Raw genomic sequence first — 17,728 nt, 5'->3', positions numbered from 1 at the left:
GATTTCAAGTTGGAAAACATTAGTTCTATCATCTCAATCTTTTATTCTCCTACCACCACTCCCTCAAACAATGGTTTTTGCTATGTAAAATGAATTATTCACTTTCGGATGAATTGGCTTACCTGCCCCTTCTGTCTTCTATGTCACTCAAGTGTTGCGTACCATTCCAAAATTAAGACGATTTCATTTTGTCAAAGATGCTGAAAACAAGCATTTGGGAACAGAAAATAGGGAATTCTAAACACACCTGTTACCCCACAAAGAATTATGTACTGCATCTTTAGTTGTTGGCTGCAAGGACCCCACTTTAACCCGGGTGTTAGAGGATCCGGACGAGGCCTGGGAGGGCGAGTAGTCTGAGTAAGTGCCTGAGGAAACACTGTTATTCAGACAGTGAGTTTTGTCAACTTCAGACTCATCAGTTGATTCTGAAATGTAAAGGGAAATTATTATAATGCTATGAACAATGACAATTATAGCCAGAAAAGCAGTATGAAAAACAGAGAGCATATTGAAATGCTAGAAATGAGTGTTAGAATACATATTTCTATATCTAGAGATTAGGTGTATCATAATTTACAAGGGGTGACATCATGCACATGCATTTGTGGCATATCTTCCACATCAGGTTCACAATGTTACCTTTTTTGTCCTTCCCTAGCAGAACAAGTTTGGGTGGGTACAGAGGGGTCTCAGCTAATGAAGGGTGAAGTTCCCCAATCCTCATTTCATTAGCTGGATGAACAAAAGAATCCTGAGAGATATAATAATACAGGACAAGGAAAATAAACATTTAAACAATGGTTAACCAAAACGGCAACATCTTTATTTGGTGTAGATTTAAAGATGGAGTTCTAGAATTTAATTCACAGTGGAGCACTTGGAGAAATGATTTATATGCATTTCTGAGATAAGCACCTAAACACATCTATTGATTAATCAGATATTTTTGGAATGTGTTTATATGCCTGGCACTGTGCAAAAAAACTGTGGAGATTCCAAAGAAAGACAAAATATCACCCACATCCTTGAGGAATTTACAATCTAATTATCTAATTGGGGTGAGGAGCAATAACTAAATATAACAAAGAACTAATATATGATGTTATACAATACATATATATATATGATGTAATACAATACATATATATGATATATATACATGTAAGATTTTTAATGGGTGAACTCTCTTAAGAGTTCATAGAAGTTATTTCATTGATATACTAGGCTGTCCGTGATTATGTATGTGTGGTTCCATGGGGCTAAAGGAGTTTTTGTTGTGGATGATGAAAACATTCTGTAATTAGTGGTGATGCTTATACAACTCTGTACTGAGAACTGAAGAACTGTACACTTTAAATGGATAAACTGTATGGGATATGTATTATATATCAAACTGTTACTGAAAGGGGGGAAAAAGAGTTAGAAGAGGAAAATATGTCATTGACCAATTAGATTGTTTTGAATCATTCACCATATTAATGCATAACTGGGTTTTTAATTGCCATTCCTATTCTTAAAGCCTATTATTTCCAAAGTGAGTGTCTTGATTTCCATAGATTGATCATACTTCTTCCTAAGATTTATGGTTTTCTCATTTCTCAATTTAGCATGTTAAATCTTCATCCAAAATTCATTCCTTGAGTGAAATGAACAACACTGGTACAAATATAACTTTATGTTGTAAATAAATACATAAAACATTAATTTTCAGCTTCCATTATTCAAATTATTCTCAATTACTCATGTAGTGGAGAGCATTAAGGAAGCAAACCAGCACATTCTCACTTTCTTCAGATATAAAAATGTCTCCTCTATGCCTATGGGTAAATAGAGATATAAATCATGACCGTTACCTTAAACTTTTTCTGAACTTTTAAAATATTAAACTTTAGGTTAATTTGAATCTGAAGAAGTTTTGGTATTTTCACTCATTAGCACTTGTTAAATTGAACACCAGTATAACACATAGAAAAATTCTATTAAATCAAAGAAAGAATATGCTTGTGGACAAAATTATGCAGATGAAATGGGTCCTGCTTTCTAACTAATTGGTAATGAACAGAAATTTTTATACATTGCAGGCTTTTCTTCCTCTCATGGTAATAGGTTCATGTTATTGTCAGTGTAGAGAAATATCTATCTCTTTAAGCTCAACTTCTGGGTTGCTATGTTAGATTTGAATGATATATCTACCTGTGAAAAACTTGGCTATGTCTTATACTTGTTAATATTTTTTTAAAGAATTAACAGATGATCTTGTTCAACCCTTTCTTTATCCTAAATGTGGATTTTGATACTAAGTGAAGCTCAGGCGCATACAATTATATAAAGATCCAGCATCAAAGGTAGATTCTTTTGGGTTCTAGTCCATCAATCATCTCTTATATGTGCTTGGTGGGCTCAGCTGCAATTGCTTTAGGTATTTAAATGCAGTATCAGATTTGAGGAATAGGAAAGTGGGATAGATGGAAATTCAGGAGATGAAGAGGAAATGTAGTTTGTGGGTTTTAGAAATCATTTCAAAGGTTTAGCATAAAAGAATTATGATAAGACTTTAAGGTTATAGAATAGAAAATAAGAGCCTTTATACATCTTATAAGTACAAGTAAACACAAGTTTGGGAAGAAGAACCAGGAAAATGCATAAAATGTATTAAGACTTGTCAAAAAATGCTAATTACAGTTGGTATAATTTTATTCTGTTCCTGCTTTACCATTTACTAATCAGGTTACTGGGGGAAGTCAGTCTCCCTCTCTTATTATTCAACTTACCAATAAAATTAAGGTAATTGATAACAGGAATTAGTGCTCATTTATCTCTAATTAAAATTCTGTAAATGTAATTTATTTGGTGAAATAAAAATTTTAAAAAGGAAATAATTTTATGACTAAATGCAGAACTAGGGATTTTAACACAATACAGACATATCAGGATTTTGGTTTAGATTTAAGTAACCTAAATCAAATGGTTGCATAGTGCAGAAATGTAAATATAATTAAGTGTCTCAGTATTTTTTTCCCTTAAGACTTACCCATTCCATGTTCAATTTATTTTGCATAAAGAACAGATTTTTAAATTTGTGTCTAAAATGCTGACTGGAACTCTGCCTAATTGCTATGGTAAGACTTAGACTCAAGTCACTGATTTTGTTCAAGATTTCTATTTTAAATCAATAGTGATTAGGAAGAATGTAGGAGATCAACTAATCATCAACTTGCATCTCTCTTCTAGAGGGGTATGGCCTTTCATGTAGGAACATAACATTACTGAATACTGTATTGACCCAGTTAGACTCTAATTTTTATGAGCAAAATGATAATGATAATGCTGACACAATGAAGAAGATGGTGACGATGGCCATCATATGGAGAATCTATTACTTTTCTGTTATTGTGCTACTATGCTAACAGTTTGTATCCTTGTTATTTAAACAATAAACCTTGTTTTTAAGATAAGTTATTATTGCCATCATTTTGTTTTACAGATAAGAAAATGAAAGTGCACAGAAGTAAAGCCATAATTTTGAGTCACAAGCTGAATGAGTGAGAGAACCAGAATTTGAATTAGGATCTGTCCAGTTGAAGGTTTTGTATGTGATAATGTAGAAACTAAGTCACTTAATTTAAGAAAAATTCATTTCTCAAATGGGCTTTATACAAAAAAAGTTAACAAAAGAAAATTATTGAACTTTTCCTGATAAATTCTTTGATGGACTTTGGAGGAGTCAAATTCCTGTTAGAAAAGTGGGTGAGATTTTCATGACAAGTTTTATAGATGAAGAGTAGAAGCTTTTGTTAAGGAATCAAATATGGTAGAGATTCCACTATAAACATATTGAATTTTATTTCCTTCTGGTGAGGAGATAGAAGTGGAGGGGAAGGAAAAGGTAAAATCTCTCTACTCCATTACACTTTTCTTATTCAAACTAAACAAGGGCTGTTCGTGCTATGGAGAAAGGGACTTTACATAGAATTCAAACAAAAAATAATTCTTGTCTGAGCTTTTTAGAGCTGATGGTGTGTATTCATAAAAGCTTATAAGGACATTTCCAGTGGTAATTGACTATTCTCTGTTACCAGGAAAAAAATGTTTCCTCTATAGAAAGAAATTGGGCTGAATATCTTAAGGCAGACAAAACACAGAACTTTTCCGAATATGGTAAGCATGGTGAACAGACTTCTGGTAAAAAGTTTTCTGTAAGACAAGGTAGTAACCTACAGAAACATTAAAGGGCAGGACAGGAGTAGCATGCCATTCTCCTGTGGAGGGAGAGGAAGCTATTTACTGAAGCTTTCCTCTGTGCTAAGGACTGTACTTGAAGTTATAGATAAATACTTGTTTTCATTCTACTAAAGCTCTGTAAGTTGTTATTATTGTACATTTAAAGATAAAACTAAGCTCAGAAAGTTTTTTTGGGGACTTGTCAGTGTCACACAATTGGTATCAAGGTAGCCACAGAACTTGCAGCCCTTTTTCTTGCTCCCAAACTCTGAGGTGCCATTTGTACTAATTCACAGAGACACCTTTAAATACTTATAGGGTTAATTCACAGGGTTGGATGCTCTAAATAATCAAGGAAAACTAAATGATACTTGACATCAGTCATATTCTGCAGGAATTGCTACCTTTAGGCGGCACTCAGTTTCTACACTAGGTTGCATTTTTTTTTTTTAGGTTGCATATTTTGATAACTGTTATGAAAATGGGTTTTGGTGGTTGCTATGCTAAAAGAGCTAGAGCCCCTTGGAAATCAATATGGAACAGATATTAGCATGATAGTGTTCAATAGAATTTTGAGACTTAAGAGCTAGGTGGTGTCCAAAAGGTGTACACATTTGAGTAAGTACTTTTGTTGATTTAAGGGTGAATTAATAACATTATATTCTCTTACAAGATATGCATATAATTTCTGAAATGACCATTAAGTTGGGCATAGGTATTGACTAAGATGTTCAAGACTAATGACTTAAATGAAAATGATAGGCATTCATTCCTTTTGGTCTAGGATTGTTAACAAAATTATGGGAAAAATTTCAAAATTATTTGGACACTAAAAGTATCTGTATACCAAGAATTTAGGAACTACTGTTTACTTATTTTATGTCACTGATGTATCATTGTACCATTTTCTTCCCCTCCCTCACTCCTTCCTCATTTCCACTCCAGATATTTCCCTATTATAATATTTAAATTTTACTAGTTATATTAATGTATATAATATAAATGTATTAGCTCATAAAAAGAATTTCATTTTATTGGCCACATGGCATACTGTTGTCAAAAATAAAAGTTATTCAACATAAACTGTGCAGAGGTAAGGCTGCCAACAATAAATCATTAATTCAACAAAAACTCCCTTGTCTTTAATAAATTTCTAAGTAGATGGAGAGACAGTGCAATTATCAGAGTAAAGACATGGGACTGACTGTATCAGTATTCACTTACTCAACAAATACTTATTGTGCCTCTGCCCTCTAGCAGGCAATATGCTAGACACAGACAGATGGCAAGACAGATGGACAAGACATGTCCCTGCTCTCATGAAATACAATCTGAAGTTAGTAAAACAAGTTATCATAAATGCTTTTTTATATTCAATGCAAACAAGAAGTGATAGCGAAATATAGAGGGCCTATCAGCATAAACAAGTACAGTACTTGAAGAAGTAACTTTAAGCTGAAACTTGAAGAATGAAGTGATACTACATGACAGGCTAGGGGCATTATATTTCATGTGTTCCTCAAATGTTGGAGTCAATGTCATGGTATTTGCAGATGGCACCTTTGGAAGGTGATGAGATCTTAAGGGTAGGGTCCTTCTGGATGAAATTAATGTTATTATATACTAATACTAAACACTGGAGCATCTCTTGTTCCTTCTGCCATGTGAAGACATGGCAAAAATACTGAGAATGGACTGCTGCTCACTGGATTCTGAATCTGCTGCTTCCTCAGTGCTGGACTTCCCTAGCCTCCAGCAAAGTGAGATATAAATGTATTTTTGTTAATAAATCCCTGGTCTACTATATTTGTCATTGCAGAGCAAACAGACTATAAACTAGGGGAAAAACAAATGCTACTCCCACCAGGCATGCATAAAGAAGCAGGGGAATGCTTCCTATCTCCCATATCCCTGGTTCTAGACCCATTGGCATATAATAGATCAATATAAAGTGATCAATAAATGTTGATTGACTTCACCTTGTTTTTTTTTATTCTTTTTGTATTGTAGTTCTATTTACTTCTAGTCTGCCTGCTTTTTTTTTTTTTTTAATTCATAGTTCTGGTCATTATCTTACCTGTGTTAAATTCACCTAGCTAGGTTCCAAATTATTTGGGGACTATGCATGCATTTATATTTCTTTTTTCTCTCTCACAGTGTTTAGCACAGTGCTAAATATACAGTTGGTGTTTTATCAGTGTAACAAACGGATGCTTTCAAATGCAGATTTGTAAAAGTTTTGCCAATCTAGATTTTGACAAGCAGATGTAGAAATTTCTATATGAAGTCATACCAATGTTTCTAATGAAGATAACAAAGGTGATACCAAATTAGCTGAAGAGTTGATGTGATAGTACAGAGGTGGCATAATGCAGTTGAATTCTTTTCAGACCAAGGAATTGATAAGGATAAATATCTAACTCTAAAACCTAGGAATTAAGCTTCACTTGACTTTGAATTTCAAAGTTATCTCTCCTTTTTTGTTATTTATAATAATATTTCTGATAAAGGTTGTAACCCAAGCACAGTAATTTCTGAAAAAAACTGAATTTAAATGAGGTTGGTGTTTTTATTGAGATTTGGGGAAAAAGTCTTCACTTAGTCTTTTCTAGTGGCTCATACAATCTAACTGGGGTAGCCAAAAGAATATTATGAAATAACGTAATAGACTTACTTGCCAGGCCTACCTAGATGAGTAAATTATTCCTTCTGTGTGTATTGGAACTTTTGGAGCTATATTAATGATTTTAGACCATGAGGGTGTCATTTATCTGTAATTTATGAAATGACACTTTCATGGTTTGACAGAGAAAGTTATTTATATTTTAGGAAAAAAAGATGCATCTATCAAGAAAAAATTATTTCAGTTAAAAAAACCATATTCAGTAATTCCAAAAAATCCAAACCACACTGGCAATTACCAATAACCTTGAAATACCTCCACTGTAATCTCCTTTGGGGCTACAGGCCACTTGTGTTCATATTTTTCTTTCACAGTTTGCTCCGTGTTAGCAGTTGGATTTGAATTCTCAACACGCACTCCATGGCTTGGCTTACCCACCAGATTTTGAACAGATTTTACCATGTTCTTTAAATCCTCTGGGTAGGGAGTTGGATATCGTTTTAGGTTTATTTCAACCTAGAAGTTTATAAAAAGAAATTTAACATAAAAATAACCTTCAACAAGCATGTTCACAAAACTACTCCATTTATGTGCAGTAGTATAACCAAATGCAATATAGTGAGTGTTGAGGGGGCTGAGAAATGGTGCTATGGAGTAGAATACATAGTCTGCTTTCAAGTTCTGCCTCCTGAAATTTGTCTCCACTACTGCCCACCCTTTCAGATCAAAGGTTTAATTAATTAGTTAATTAATTTTTTTATATTCAATCTTTACATAACCTTTACATAACCATAACATAACTTAATTAAGTTGCTATTACAGTTGCTTTCACAATTTAGAAGGTGCTCCCTTTCTATCTTAATTATTTTTAAACAATTATTTTGATGTGAAAAATATCTGTGGCATCTGAGTGCAGATTTAGCATTGGAGATGCCAAAGATTTACAAGTAGCATTATCATGTATTAAAAAATGGAGTTGATAATTTCTATTTCCCAAATATGCGTTAACTCTATGTTGATGAGCATGTTACAACAAAAGGCAGGGAAGTTAATTCTTATTAACCTGTAAGAAACTATGCCTCAGTATGGCTTTGAGTTCTTATCCTAATAAAATAACATACTTTATAGAAATGTCTTAAAAGGATGAGAACTAAAGTACTGGAAATTATTCAAAGATATTATAGGTAAACATGTAAAATTTGGCTAATATTTATACAGATACTTTTTTTTTTCATGAGTTCATTTTTGGTATATCTATATGGAATATAGATACATATATCCTTATTCTTGCATTTAATTTAGAGAGAGAAAATATGAGACATTTCTACATAGACTATCCCACCATCAATATATTTATAGTTAAAAGGGAATAAACAAAAATTATCCATATTGATTAAAAGGGAGCTAGGGGAAGGATAAGGGTAGACCAATATGCCCTGGTTTATTTAAAATTCATGTCTTTTTGCATCTGAGTAGAACCAACTTTATAAAATGAAATGGTTTATATGATGTGGTGAGTATGTATCTGTGGAAAGTGTGTGTGGAGGTGGGTTGGGAAGGGGAAAAGGTAGAAGATGAAGAAGGAAGAATGGAATAATAAAGAAAAGGAGAAAGAGGGAGGAACCCCCACACACCCATATCATTTATGGGATGTAAGAAACTATGATGTGGTATAGATTTGAAGACTTTAATATGGATTCAAACACTTTTGCTCATCTGCAGTTTTAGCAAGTCCACCAACTTTGTTAATCTAGCATTTCACCTTCTATAAAGAATTTTCTTTATCAAATATTGAAGATTGGTCTTCACTATATAGTTTCTAATATTCCTTTCAATACAGAAAATACAAAATTATTTATCCAATAAGTTTCTGAAAAGCTGATGAAAAAACATAAGACCTTGTTAGTGTAAAAATTATATAATGCTATTTAAATTTCTATATCCCCAAATGAAAGATGAAATTAATAATATATAGAAATAAAGCTAAGAAATACAACTCATGAAAAGTAGTCTTCACAAAAAATGTGAGTTCTTAGAGTATAAAATAAATATATCTCAGTGTACTTAATTTGTAATGCATTTCATTCTTAAATAAAAATATAAAGAATGATTGCATGCTAGACAAGGGTCATTGGAATGAATGCTTTCATAGCTCTATTATTTAAATTGGTATTAGAAATATTAATAAGAAATTACATCCAACTTTTCAATTATATTATTGAGCTTGTTTAAAAGTACTCGAATCAAGGACTAAAAGTCAAAAAGCTATATTTAAAAATGTAAATTGTAGGATGGTGTGACTGTTACACCAATTAAGAACATCTTCAGCATCTTTTAATTTTCAATAATCATATGATGAAAAATAATTCTCAAGTATGGCATTTAATTAAAATTCTATGCATCTTACAAAATCCTTAATGCTAAAATTACACTTCTAAATTGAATCAAAGGCAAAGAAAGTGTTCTTTCTTAATTGAATTAAGTACTTGATGGAATCGTGTAATTTATTTTTGTAGATGCTATGTATGATTTACACAATTAGATGACTTTTACTAATGGCCATGGTACCAAGATTTCCCAGTTATTTTATAAGAAGCTGATATGATATATTGTTTCCATCACCTGAATATGTTTGAGAATTATTTTGTCTGTGAAAATATTTACCTCTAGAAAAGAGTGAACTTGCCAGAAGCTAACAGACTTAATCTTTAGCCCTTGTCATTTGCCTGGGTTCCTTCAGAAGGAGCATATTCATATATTTATGTGGCTATAGTCCTTCCCTTAAAAGGACCTCTCCCCAAATTGTGAAAGTTTCAGATCTCATGAATTTTGGGTTTATTTCACCTAGACAATGAGTTCCTTATTTCCCACTTACTAATCACCACAGAACTTACTGGGTTTGGAGTTAGAAGGCCAAAATTTAAGTCACAGATTTACCCTTCAAATGCTCTCAACTATTGATCTCTGTATTCATTTTCTACTCATGTAAAATGGGAATGATAACATACCTTCCACATAACTGGGTTAATTTAGAGTTAAAATGTGACAGCAAATGTGAAAATCCTGTGAAATGCATTAATTCTGTGCTTTTATGCAGTCTATTTAAGCATTTTAAAAAATCTGGATATGCCTGGCAATCTAGGTTCTAATATATATACATACATATACATATAGATAAAAAATGCTATAATACACGTAACTGGAATTTCTTTCAAATTATATGCAGGATCAGCTATCACTTACTTTATGTATGCTAGGCACCATGCAAAATGTTTTATAGGATTATTTGATTTTTTATTTATATAATAACTATTAGTTCTTATAATTAGATTTACATTTCTATTTCTCATGATATAAAATACATGATAGAACTAGTAAATAATTTATAATCAATTTCAATTAAAATTCATTTAAATTTCATAACCTTTATTATTAAACTTTTGTACTCTCAAATAAATAAGGATGAAGTTAGTACTATCTATATGTTCCCATTTTATAAAAAGAAAACTGTTACTTGCCCAAGGTCATACAGCTAGTAGGCAGCAATGCCCACTTTCAAACTCAGGTCTTTTTACTCCTAAGCTATACTAATGTTACTTGGCTCAGCGTTATGCTGTAGAGCATGTATTTGTACATTTTTATGAAGAATAAAGAAACATAAGCCTAAAGTGTGAATTGTATTGAGTTAAATAGCAAGATAATTTCAATTTTTTAAAACATAAAGCAAGCACCTTTTATAATTTCTTCTTAAGTGAAACTACAGCATTTATAATTCTGTTAGGTTTTAACTTCTGTAAAACCATTTTTGTGACCCTTTAAATTGATTTTTTTACTCACGTGAAGTAATTCAGAAATAAATATATTAATAATTCAGTAGTGCCCCAATACAAAAGAAATTTCTTTATATTTCTGAATATAAGCTGCTTCCTGATTCTAATATGAAGTGAAAATTTTGTAAATTTGATATACAAAGGTGGGTAAATTTGTCTGCTATGTTTTTACTAAAGTGTTTTGTGTATCACTCACCATAAAGTATTTGCTCATTTTACATATACATTTTAATAAAACAGTTTTACTTAAAGTTTATTTTTTTCTTACTTTTGGAAAATAAAAATGTCTTACAACATTCTATATATATGCAGACCTATATGCAGTACAATAAGTGCACATAACAGCTGCAAGACACTGAAGACCCCACAAATTTAGCAATGAAGAAAGAGTTAATGTAAAGAACTAGGACATTTAGAAATGATACCCTGAATTCACACAAAATATGGTTTTCTTATAGAAAAATTAAGTTTTCATTTAATTTGACTATAAATTCCAGTAAGAGAAATAGTTGTTAAAGCTGTAATTATTTATTGTTCAATATATTATTTTTTAAGGAAGTGACTGAAAATTTTATATAGAAAGGAAACTTAGATTAGTTTTAGTTAGGAAAATGCATTCTCAGCTTGCCTTATATTGTAGAAAGAATATAAGGCACAGAATAAGAATCTAGTCCATTACATGTGGATGGTAAAGTTTAGAAAAATGTGCTTTTACATCCCATTAAGACATTATTTCCCCCCCATTAAACTCTTAAACACCCAACCCACTGAAATAAGGAAGCCCTATTTGCCACAACTCCCAAACCAATCTTCTCTTACAGGAATTCTCATCATCTGTGCTTTCAATTAAAAGGGCAATTGTTATTTTCAACAGATGTCCATCTTTGTATTCAAAGTCCACTCTTAGTGAATCACAATTCAAATTTAGTGCTATTTTAAGAATCAAATTTTAGTTACTTAATCTCCCCCAGAATTGATATAAAAAAATTGGATGTGTGTGTGTGGGGGGGGGTGGGGGCGACAATTAAGACTGTATCAATAGTAGCACAACATTCAGCCCCAGCTATTGCTATTTCCACACTTAAAAAAAAAAAGAATCTTTAGAAAATAAAGACAAAAACAAAAACAAAGCATCCAACTCAAAAACCATGCCAGGTATTCCACACTTAGACACCTCACACTGATGTTCCCACCCCTCTGACTGTCCTTCCCACCCCATTGTCAATATCAATATACGAAAAATTCAACTGGGATCAAACACCGGCAATTGGAAGGTTTCTATCGTATCCACATATTTTACCCCAAATCATGCAGAACATACCCCATAAACCACTGATCCAAGGATGCCTCTATAAGGGGGTCTCCTACCCCAAACACCTAGGCCTACCTGTCTGCCACTTAGAGAGGGAAGAGTGGTGGACTGTGCTGCAACTGGCAATGGAGTGCACATGCTCCTTTCCTGCTGGAGGCCACTTATACAACCCCATGCCAGCTGTGGGTCATTCTGGGGGACGGGCATATCTTGGATCTGCTGATCACACCTGGCCCATGGTGTGCAGCAATCGCCAGACAGTCTGGCAGGTTGGAGAGTAATCCCACGCTGGCCCCTTTCCCAGGGGGCTTGGCAGGAGAGATCCTGTGGGAGAAGGAATCTCCATTTTCTGGGAGAAAGAGGAGCACTGTAGCAATACTTTCACCTTTATAATTTTTCTATTCTTGTTCACTCTGGGTAATGCATTTAAAACAACCATCAAAAATTTAGTTTTAACTCTATGTAATAATACAGTACCAATATCATATGAAGCTAAATTTCTTAACATAACGCAGCATTCAACTACACTACATACACATTGTAAGTAGGGCATTATACTCTAGTCCATTTGGAAGTTGATGGCATAGGTCAGTGGTTCCTTTTTAATTTTTTTTTTTATAAATTAAGGGTAAAATGGAGCAAAATTTAATGTACATGTAATGAACCAGAATAGTGATTGATTTAGTATAAGATTTGTGTATATTCCATTCATCATATTTCCATGATGATTTATTTAGAAGTTTGTTTGTGTTTGAATTTGTCCAAGAGCCAATGGCATTGGAAATATTCAAATTAGTGAAAGCCAAGTGGTTTGAGATGTTAGAAATACATGTTATTTCATCAATATAAACCAAATATAAAGAGAAAATCACACTCTAAAGTATAATGAACCTACTCTGATTATAAACAAGCCTTATCACATAACACACAAACAGGGCTTCTAAATAATTTTTTGCATTTACTATATCTTATGTTTTCATTGATACATATACAGAGTATATTAAATGCACGCTTTTCTTCTTGGAATCCTATGAATATGGATTTTCAGGAAGAATTATGTAGTTTTTGACATTCAATGAAATAAAAGAATGAATCAGAAATCCAGTATAGAATGCATCATCCATTGGTTCAGGAGTTAAAATATTAAATCCTTAAAAGAAAGAACTGAAGTGACCTAAAGGTTTTTGTTTAGTTTTGTATTTTTTAAAAATGGATTCACAAGTTTAAAAAATATCTCTTTGATTAATAGCACTAACCAGCCATCCAGAAACATTTTTTAAACTCAAATCTTTAACAAAACTGTCACTTTGATCTGGTAATCCATTTTGGGTTCTTTGAAATAATATATAGTTCAGTTTGTCAGTTGACTTTTAATTTTAGTAATGTTGGAGGGTATGTTGGCTCAAGAAAAAGTTTAGGAAATGTGGGAATATGGGAACAGAACAGAAGAGCACATCATACAATCTAGATCTAGCAATAGGATGTTTATATGATTATTTAGTTAATTAGTCACTAAGAATGAGAGCTGTTAGTATTCATGATCGAAAAGGTACACAAATAATGCTATAAAAATTTATGAGAGATTCAAGATGTTGCCATGATGATAACATGAAGGTCTGATGTTGGTAAAATGGATATCAATTCTGATACTTACAAATTTAAATAGTGGAAAAAAATAGATAGTAAAAGTAGAATTTGTTACTTGGATGAGTTCCAATAAAGACTTTTTTAATGAAACATTTCAAAATAAAAAAAATTGGAATTAACTTTGTAATTAGGTACCATTTCAAGTATTGAAGACTTGTCTTCAAATTTAACAATTCTCACAAATTCTTCTCAAATATCCCAGGGACATAGCGTCTTTCCAAGATTTTAATGCCCATGTAATATATTAACCTATTGGTTAGCACATACATGTGCATTTTGGCTTCACAGTCTTCATGACACCTCGCTCAGTGATTAAAAAAAATCTTAGTACGTCAGAGATGAAATATTTCCGAGATGAAATCCATTACCCAGATTTTGTTTGTTCTGGCTTTTCCTCAGCTTGAATCTCTTTCATGTTACTATTCTGTAAAATGAGGTGGCATATCAAATTTACTCAGTCAGAATTGGGATATTAGTCTCATACAGAAGTAATACCAACTACCATCCCGGTACAATGAGACTAGAAGATACATCTGATCTTGTAACATAGGACACTCAATTTGTCTTAAAGTTTATTTGATTATAACAATGGATAAACAAAAAACAATGAAGACAGGAGAAACAAAAATTAAAAGGTTCACCTTAACTTTCCCAGCACTTTCGTCATCTTCCTTTTTTTCTTCAAATTCAAAGGCAACAGTCATGCGTTGTTGTCTCTGCTCTTCCCACAGTGTAGGGTTAAAGCTGTCACTGTCTGACTGGAAATCTACAGTTAGATTCCAAAACATTATTGCTTTCTTAAATAAAGTGTTAATAATTGATAGTACTTAATATACTATGTCAAAAAAAGTGACTGGTACTACAAATGCAAAATTAAAAAGAGGAAAAATAAAGATGGAAAAAGAGAAAGGAAGAAAGAGGAAAAGAAAGGCAAGAGAGGAAAAAGATTTTCTTGACATTCTTTAGATGCCCTTTAACATAACTGAAATTCAGCTTTGCAAAGTTATTATGTAAATTACACATTGAGATTGTAGAATTTTCCATTGTAAAGACTGGCCTCTTTATAGGATAATAGTAACAGAGAGAGGTGGACTATGCATATGGAAACTATCTCTTTTAATCTTCACAACAGCACAAAAGCAGTACTAAAAATCCTTAATTTATTGATGAGAGAATTAAAGCTGGGTTTTATGACACTTGCTAAGTCATTTATTTCTCTGTTGCCCATGCAAGATTCTACCTCACTTTGTGTGTTTACAAGGTCTATATTTCTAATCACTGTTTTATAAGAGCTACTACATAACTTTGTTTTTGCAATAAAGTTTTTAATATTGCAATGTTTTTCTCTCTCTTTGATGTGGGTAAGATATATATGTGTTGGGGACAGGCACTGGAGGGGAGCTTGTTAGTGAACATGTGGAAATTTTTGTTTTTAACATTAAGATATTGATTAGTTTTAAGTGTGTCTCAAATTAACAGAAAATATAAATGACTTATAGATCTTTAATTTACATTAAAATGTTTCCAGTTGGTAATATCTGCAATATTATTGTGAAGATGAGATAAAAATATAATAAAAATACTCTGTTTAGTTTATTTTCCCCCCAGAGGAAGGACTTTATATTCCTTATTTGGTTCAATGAATTCTAAAAATTTATTATATTTCTGTCTGAAAAATCAAAGGGTGACTTGCTTAAAGTTCAAGAAAGCTTTCCTATTGTCAACTCTTTTTCCTTCAAAGGAAAACAACAAAATGAAAAACAACTAGGTTAATTCCTTAACATCACACCTTTTTTAACTAGATTTATTCCCCAACCTGGAACAAATGTGGAATTTGTGAGACTTAACTTCAGAAATGACCAGTGACCATAAAATTATTTTTGACTTTTCTCCACATCCTTTTGAAATTAAATATTTTGATAATATAGGGGTAATGAAATGAAAACAAAACAAAACATAGTCCTGACATAAGATTTTGCTTAAACCAGATGTAAACATGATAGCTTTTCTTTTTTAAATTAAAAATACCAATTTTATTGGTCTGAAAGTACATATGAAAATACCCCCTTTTCTTACTTCCATAAATCAAAAATTTGAATAAAAATTTCTAAAATGATTTATTTATACTTGTAAGTCAGAGATTAGAGACATTTATTAGAATTATCTCTAGAACAAGTAGTACATAAGCCAGTAGTTTCTTTTAAAAATTCAAATAGTTTGGTAGATTTGATTTATGGGCAGACTGAAGTGGGCTTATGCTTTTAACAATTACTGTCACTGTGAGACTGTAGTAAATGTGTATGACACCCTGTGTTGTCTTGGGCTAACGAACCTATCTATGTGAAATTCAAAATGAAAAAAGACAAACCTTCTTTACATAATTTATAAATAATGTGATCATAGCAGACAATTATTGAGAAAGGTTTATTAGAATTATTGACAAAGGTTTATTATTATAGTTGCTGACATTGTTTAGGTAAACATCATGTAAAAGAAGAAAGGTCATTGTTGCCAATCACCTCTTTATAGTTGATTCTTACCATGAAATTATTTGGGGATCAAGATCACAGGACTACATTTTTAAGTCACATTTAAGAAATTAGTGAACACAGGAGATGAACCAGCCCAAAAAAACTTTCCTTAAGATCTGAGTATTATTAATTCATTTCAGTTAGTTAGGGGTCACATTTGTCTAAATAATCCTCTGTCTTTCAATCAAATGAGAAGTTGCTCTGAAAGTCAACATTATTTTTAAGCAAGATAAAGAACAAGAGCTATGTTTTGGAATTGTACTCAAAATACCATAGTGTGAAAGATGAAATTCAAGCTTAGAGTCACCCTCAAATAATTTATGTATGTCATATAGTTATATCTTTGTCCATGTGCCAGTATTTCCTGTCAGAAATGGAAAAATGTTAGTTCCTTTTACCTATAATCGTTATAAATATAGGGAAAATTTCTGACAATTTACCTTCATCACCACGAGGTTGCTGGGGAAACATGTAGTTAGTCAATACTCTTTGCTTTGTTTCTGGATGGGCTTCAGTTTGTAAAGGGATAAGGGCTTTGGACTGGATGCAAAAACATGATTAGATTAGCAAAATAGTAAGTATGAAGACTATTCTCTTTCATAAGGTAACTGTCAACAATCTGGCCTCATCAAACTGTATAAAGATTAAAAGAAAGGCAAAGAAAAAAATAATGAAATAAGAAAATACAACCTAAAATAAGATTACATCTGAGGAATATTTTCAAATGCTGTTTTTTTCACCTCTACTGTACTCTCAAAACACCTTTCATCCTCATTGAGTAATATCAGTGTGTCTTGAGAACAAATGTATGCTATGAGTTTACTTACTGCTATGAGTAAGTAAACTTTTGATATGATCTTTTCACCATTCATGTTGCTGTGGAAAAGTAAATGGAATTAAATAAAGTAAATATATACATGTTATTCAAGGTCATCTATGAATTCAACTAGGTTTAAATATAAGCATTTATTTCTAAGAAACATTTCTATACCCAAAATGGGGTCCAAATACAAATAAGCAACTTACATATATAATGTATCTTATATATTTTATTTTTTACAATATATTTCATTACTATCAATTTAATTTCAAAAAAACTTTTTAGAAGGTTTTTAAGAATTCTGATATTATATACCAGAAATAAATTGGGCATAATATAAGCCAATGTTCAAAAATTTTATTTAATAACAAGAGTGAAATGTAAAGGGGATTTGGGATACCAACTAGTATCATGAAACTGAGCAAGAGACATACTAAATTCACTGGTTTGAATAAAAGTTGAATGATTTAGTCAATATTCTGTTCATTTTCCCACACAAATAATAAGTCATGGTATTAGGGAATGTTTTTTCATAGCACAATAATGTAGAATAGATTGTTCCATTAACATAGTTTACACTGACTACAGAAATTATTCATTTAAAATGATATATTCATGCCTTGAAAAATCACATTTGTTAACAAGATTTGAATTTGAATGATACTCAGATTTTTACTCAGTAGATGGAAGCAAATAACTGCAATAATCATAGAGACATAAACATCCTTATATTTACAGATT

General features: G+C 31.9%; 1 protein-coding gene across 1 annotated transcript in view; it reads right to left on the bottom strand.

Moving 5' to 3' along the window:
- LRRC7 (leucine rich repeat containing 7) overlaps positions 1 to 17,728 on the bottom strand; it is a 378,921-nt gene that overhangs the window by 70,110 nt on the left and 291,083 nt on the right. Inside the window, exons 15-20 of the mRNA XM_004679111.1 lie at positions 16,608 to 16,707; positions 14,278 to 14,402; positions 12,065 to 12,313; positions 7,163 to 7,363; positions 643 to 754; positions 248 to 428 (exon numbers count right to left, since the gene is read on the bottom strand). Of these exons, the coding sequence (XP_004679168.1) occupies positions 248 to 428; positions 643 to 754; positions 7,163 to 7,363; positions 12,065 to 12,313; positions 14,278 to 14,402; positions 16,608 to 16,707 (968 nt within the window). The remainder of the gene's footprint in view (positions 1 to 247; positions 429 to 642; positions 755 to 7,162; positions 7,364 to 12,064; positions 12,314 to 14,277; positions 14,403 to 16,607; positions 16,708 to 17,728) is intronic.

This window comes from Condylura cristata, unplaced genomic scaffold, assembly GCF_000260355.1.
Source record: "Condylura cristata isolate star-nosed mole 26May11 unplaced genomic scaffold, ConCri1.0 scaffold00008, whole genome shotgun sequence".
In the NCBI taxonomy this organism is placed as follows: Eukaryota; Metazoa; Chordata; class Mammalia; order Eulipotyphla; family Talpidae; genus Condylura; species Condylura cristata.
Note: the sequence above shows the minus strand (reverse complement) of the source record. Positions and strands in the feature narration are given on the sequence as shown.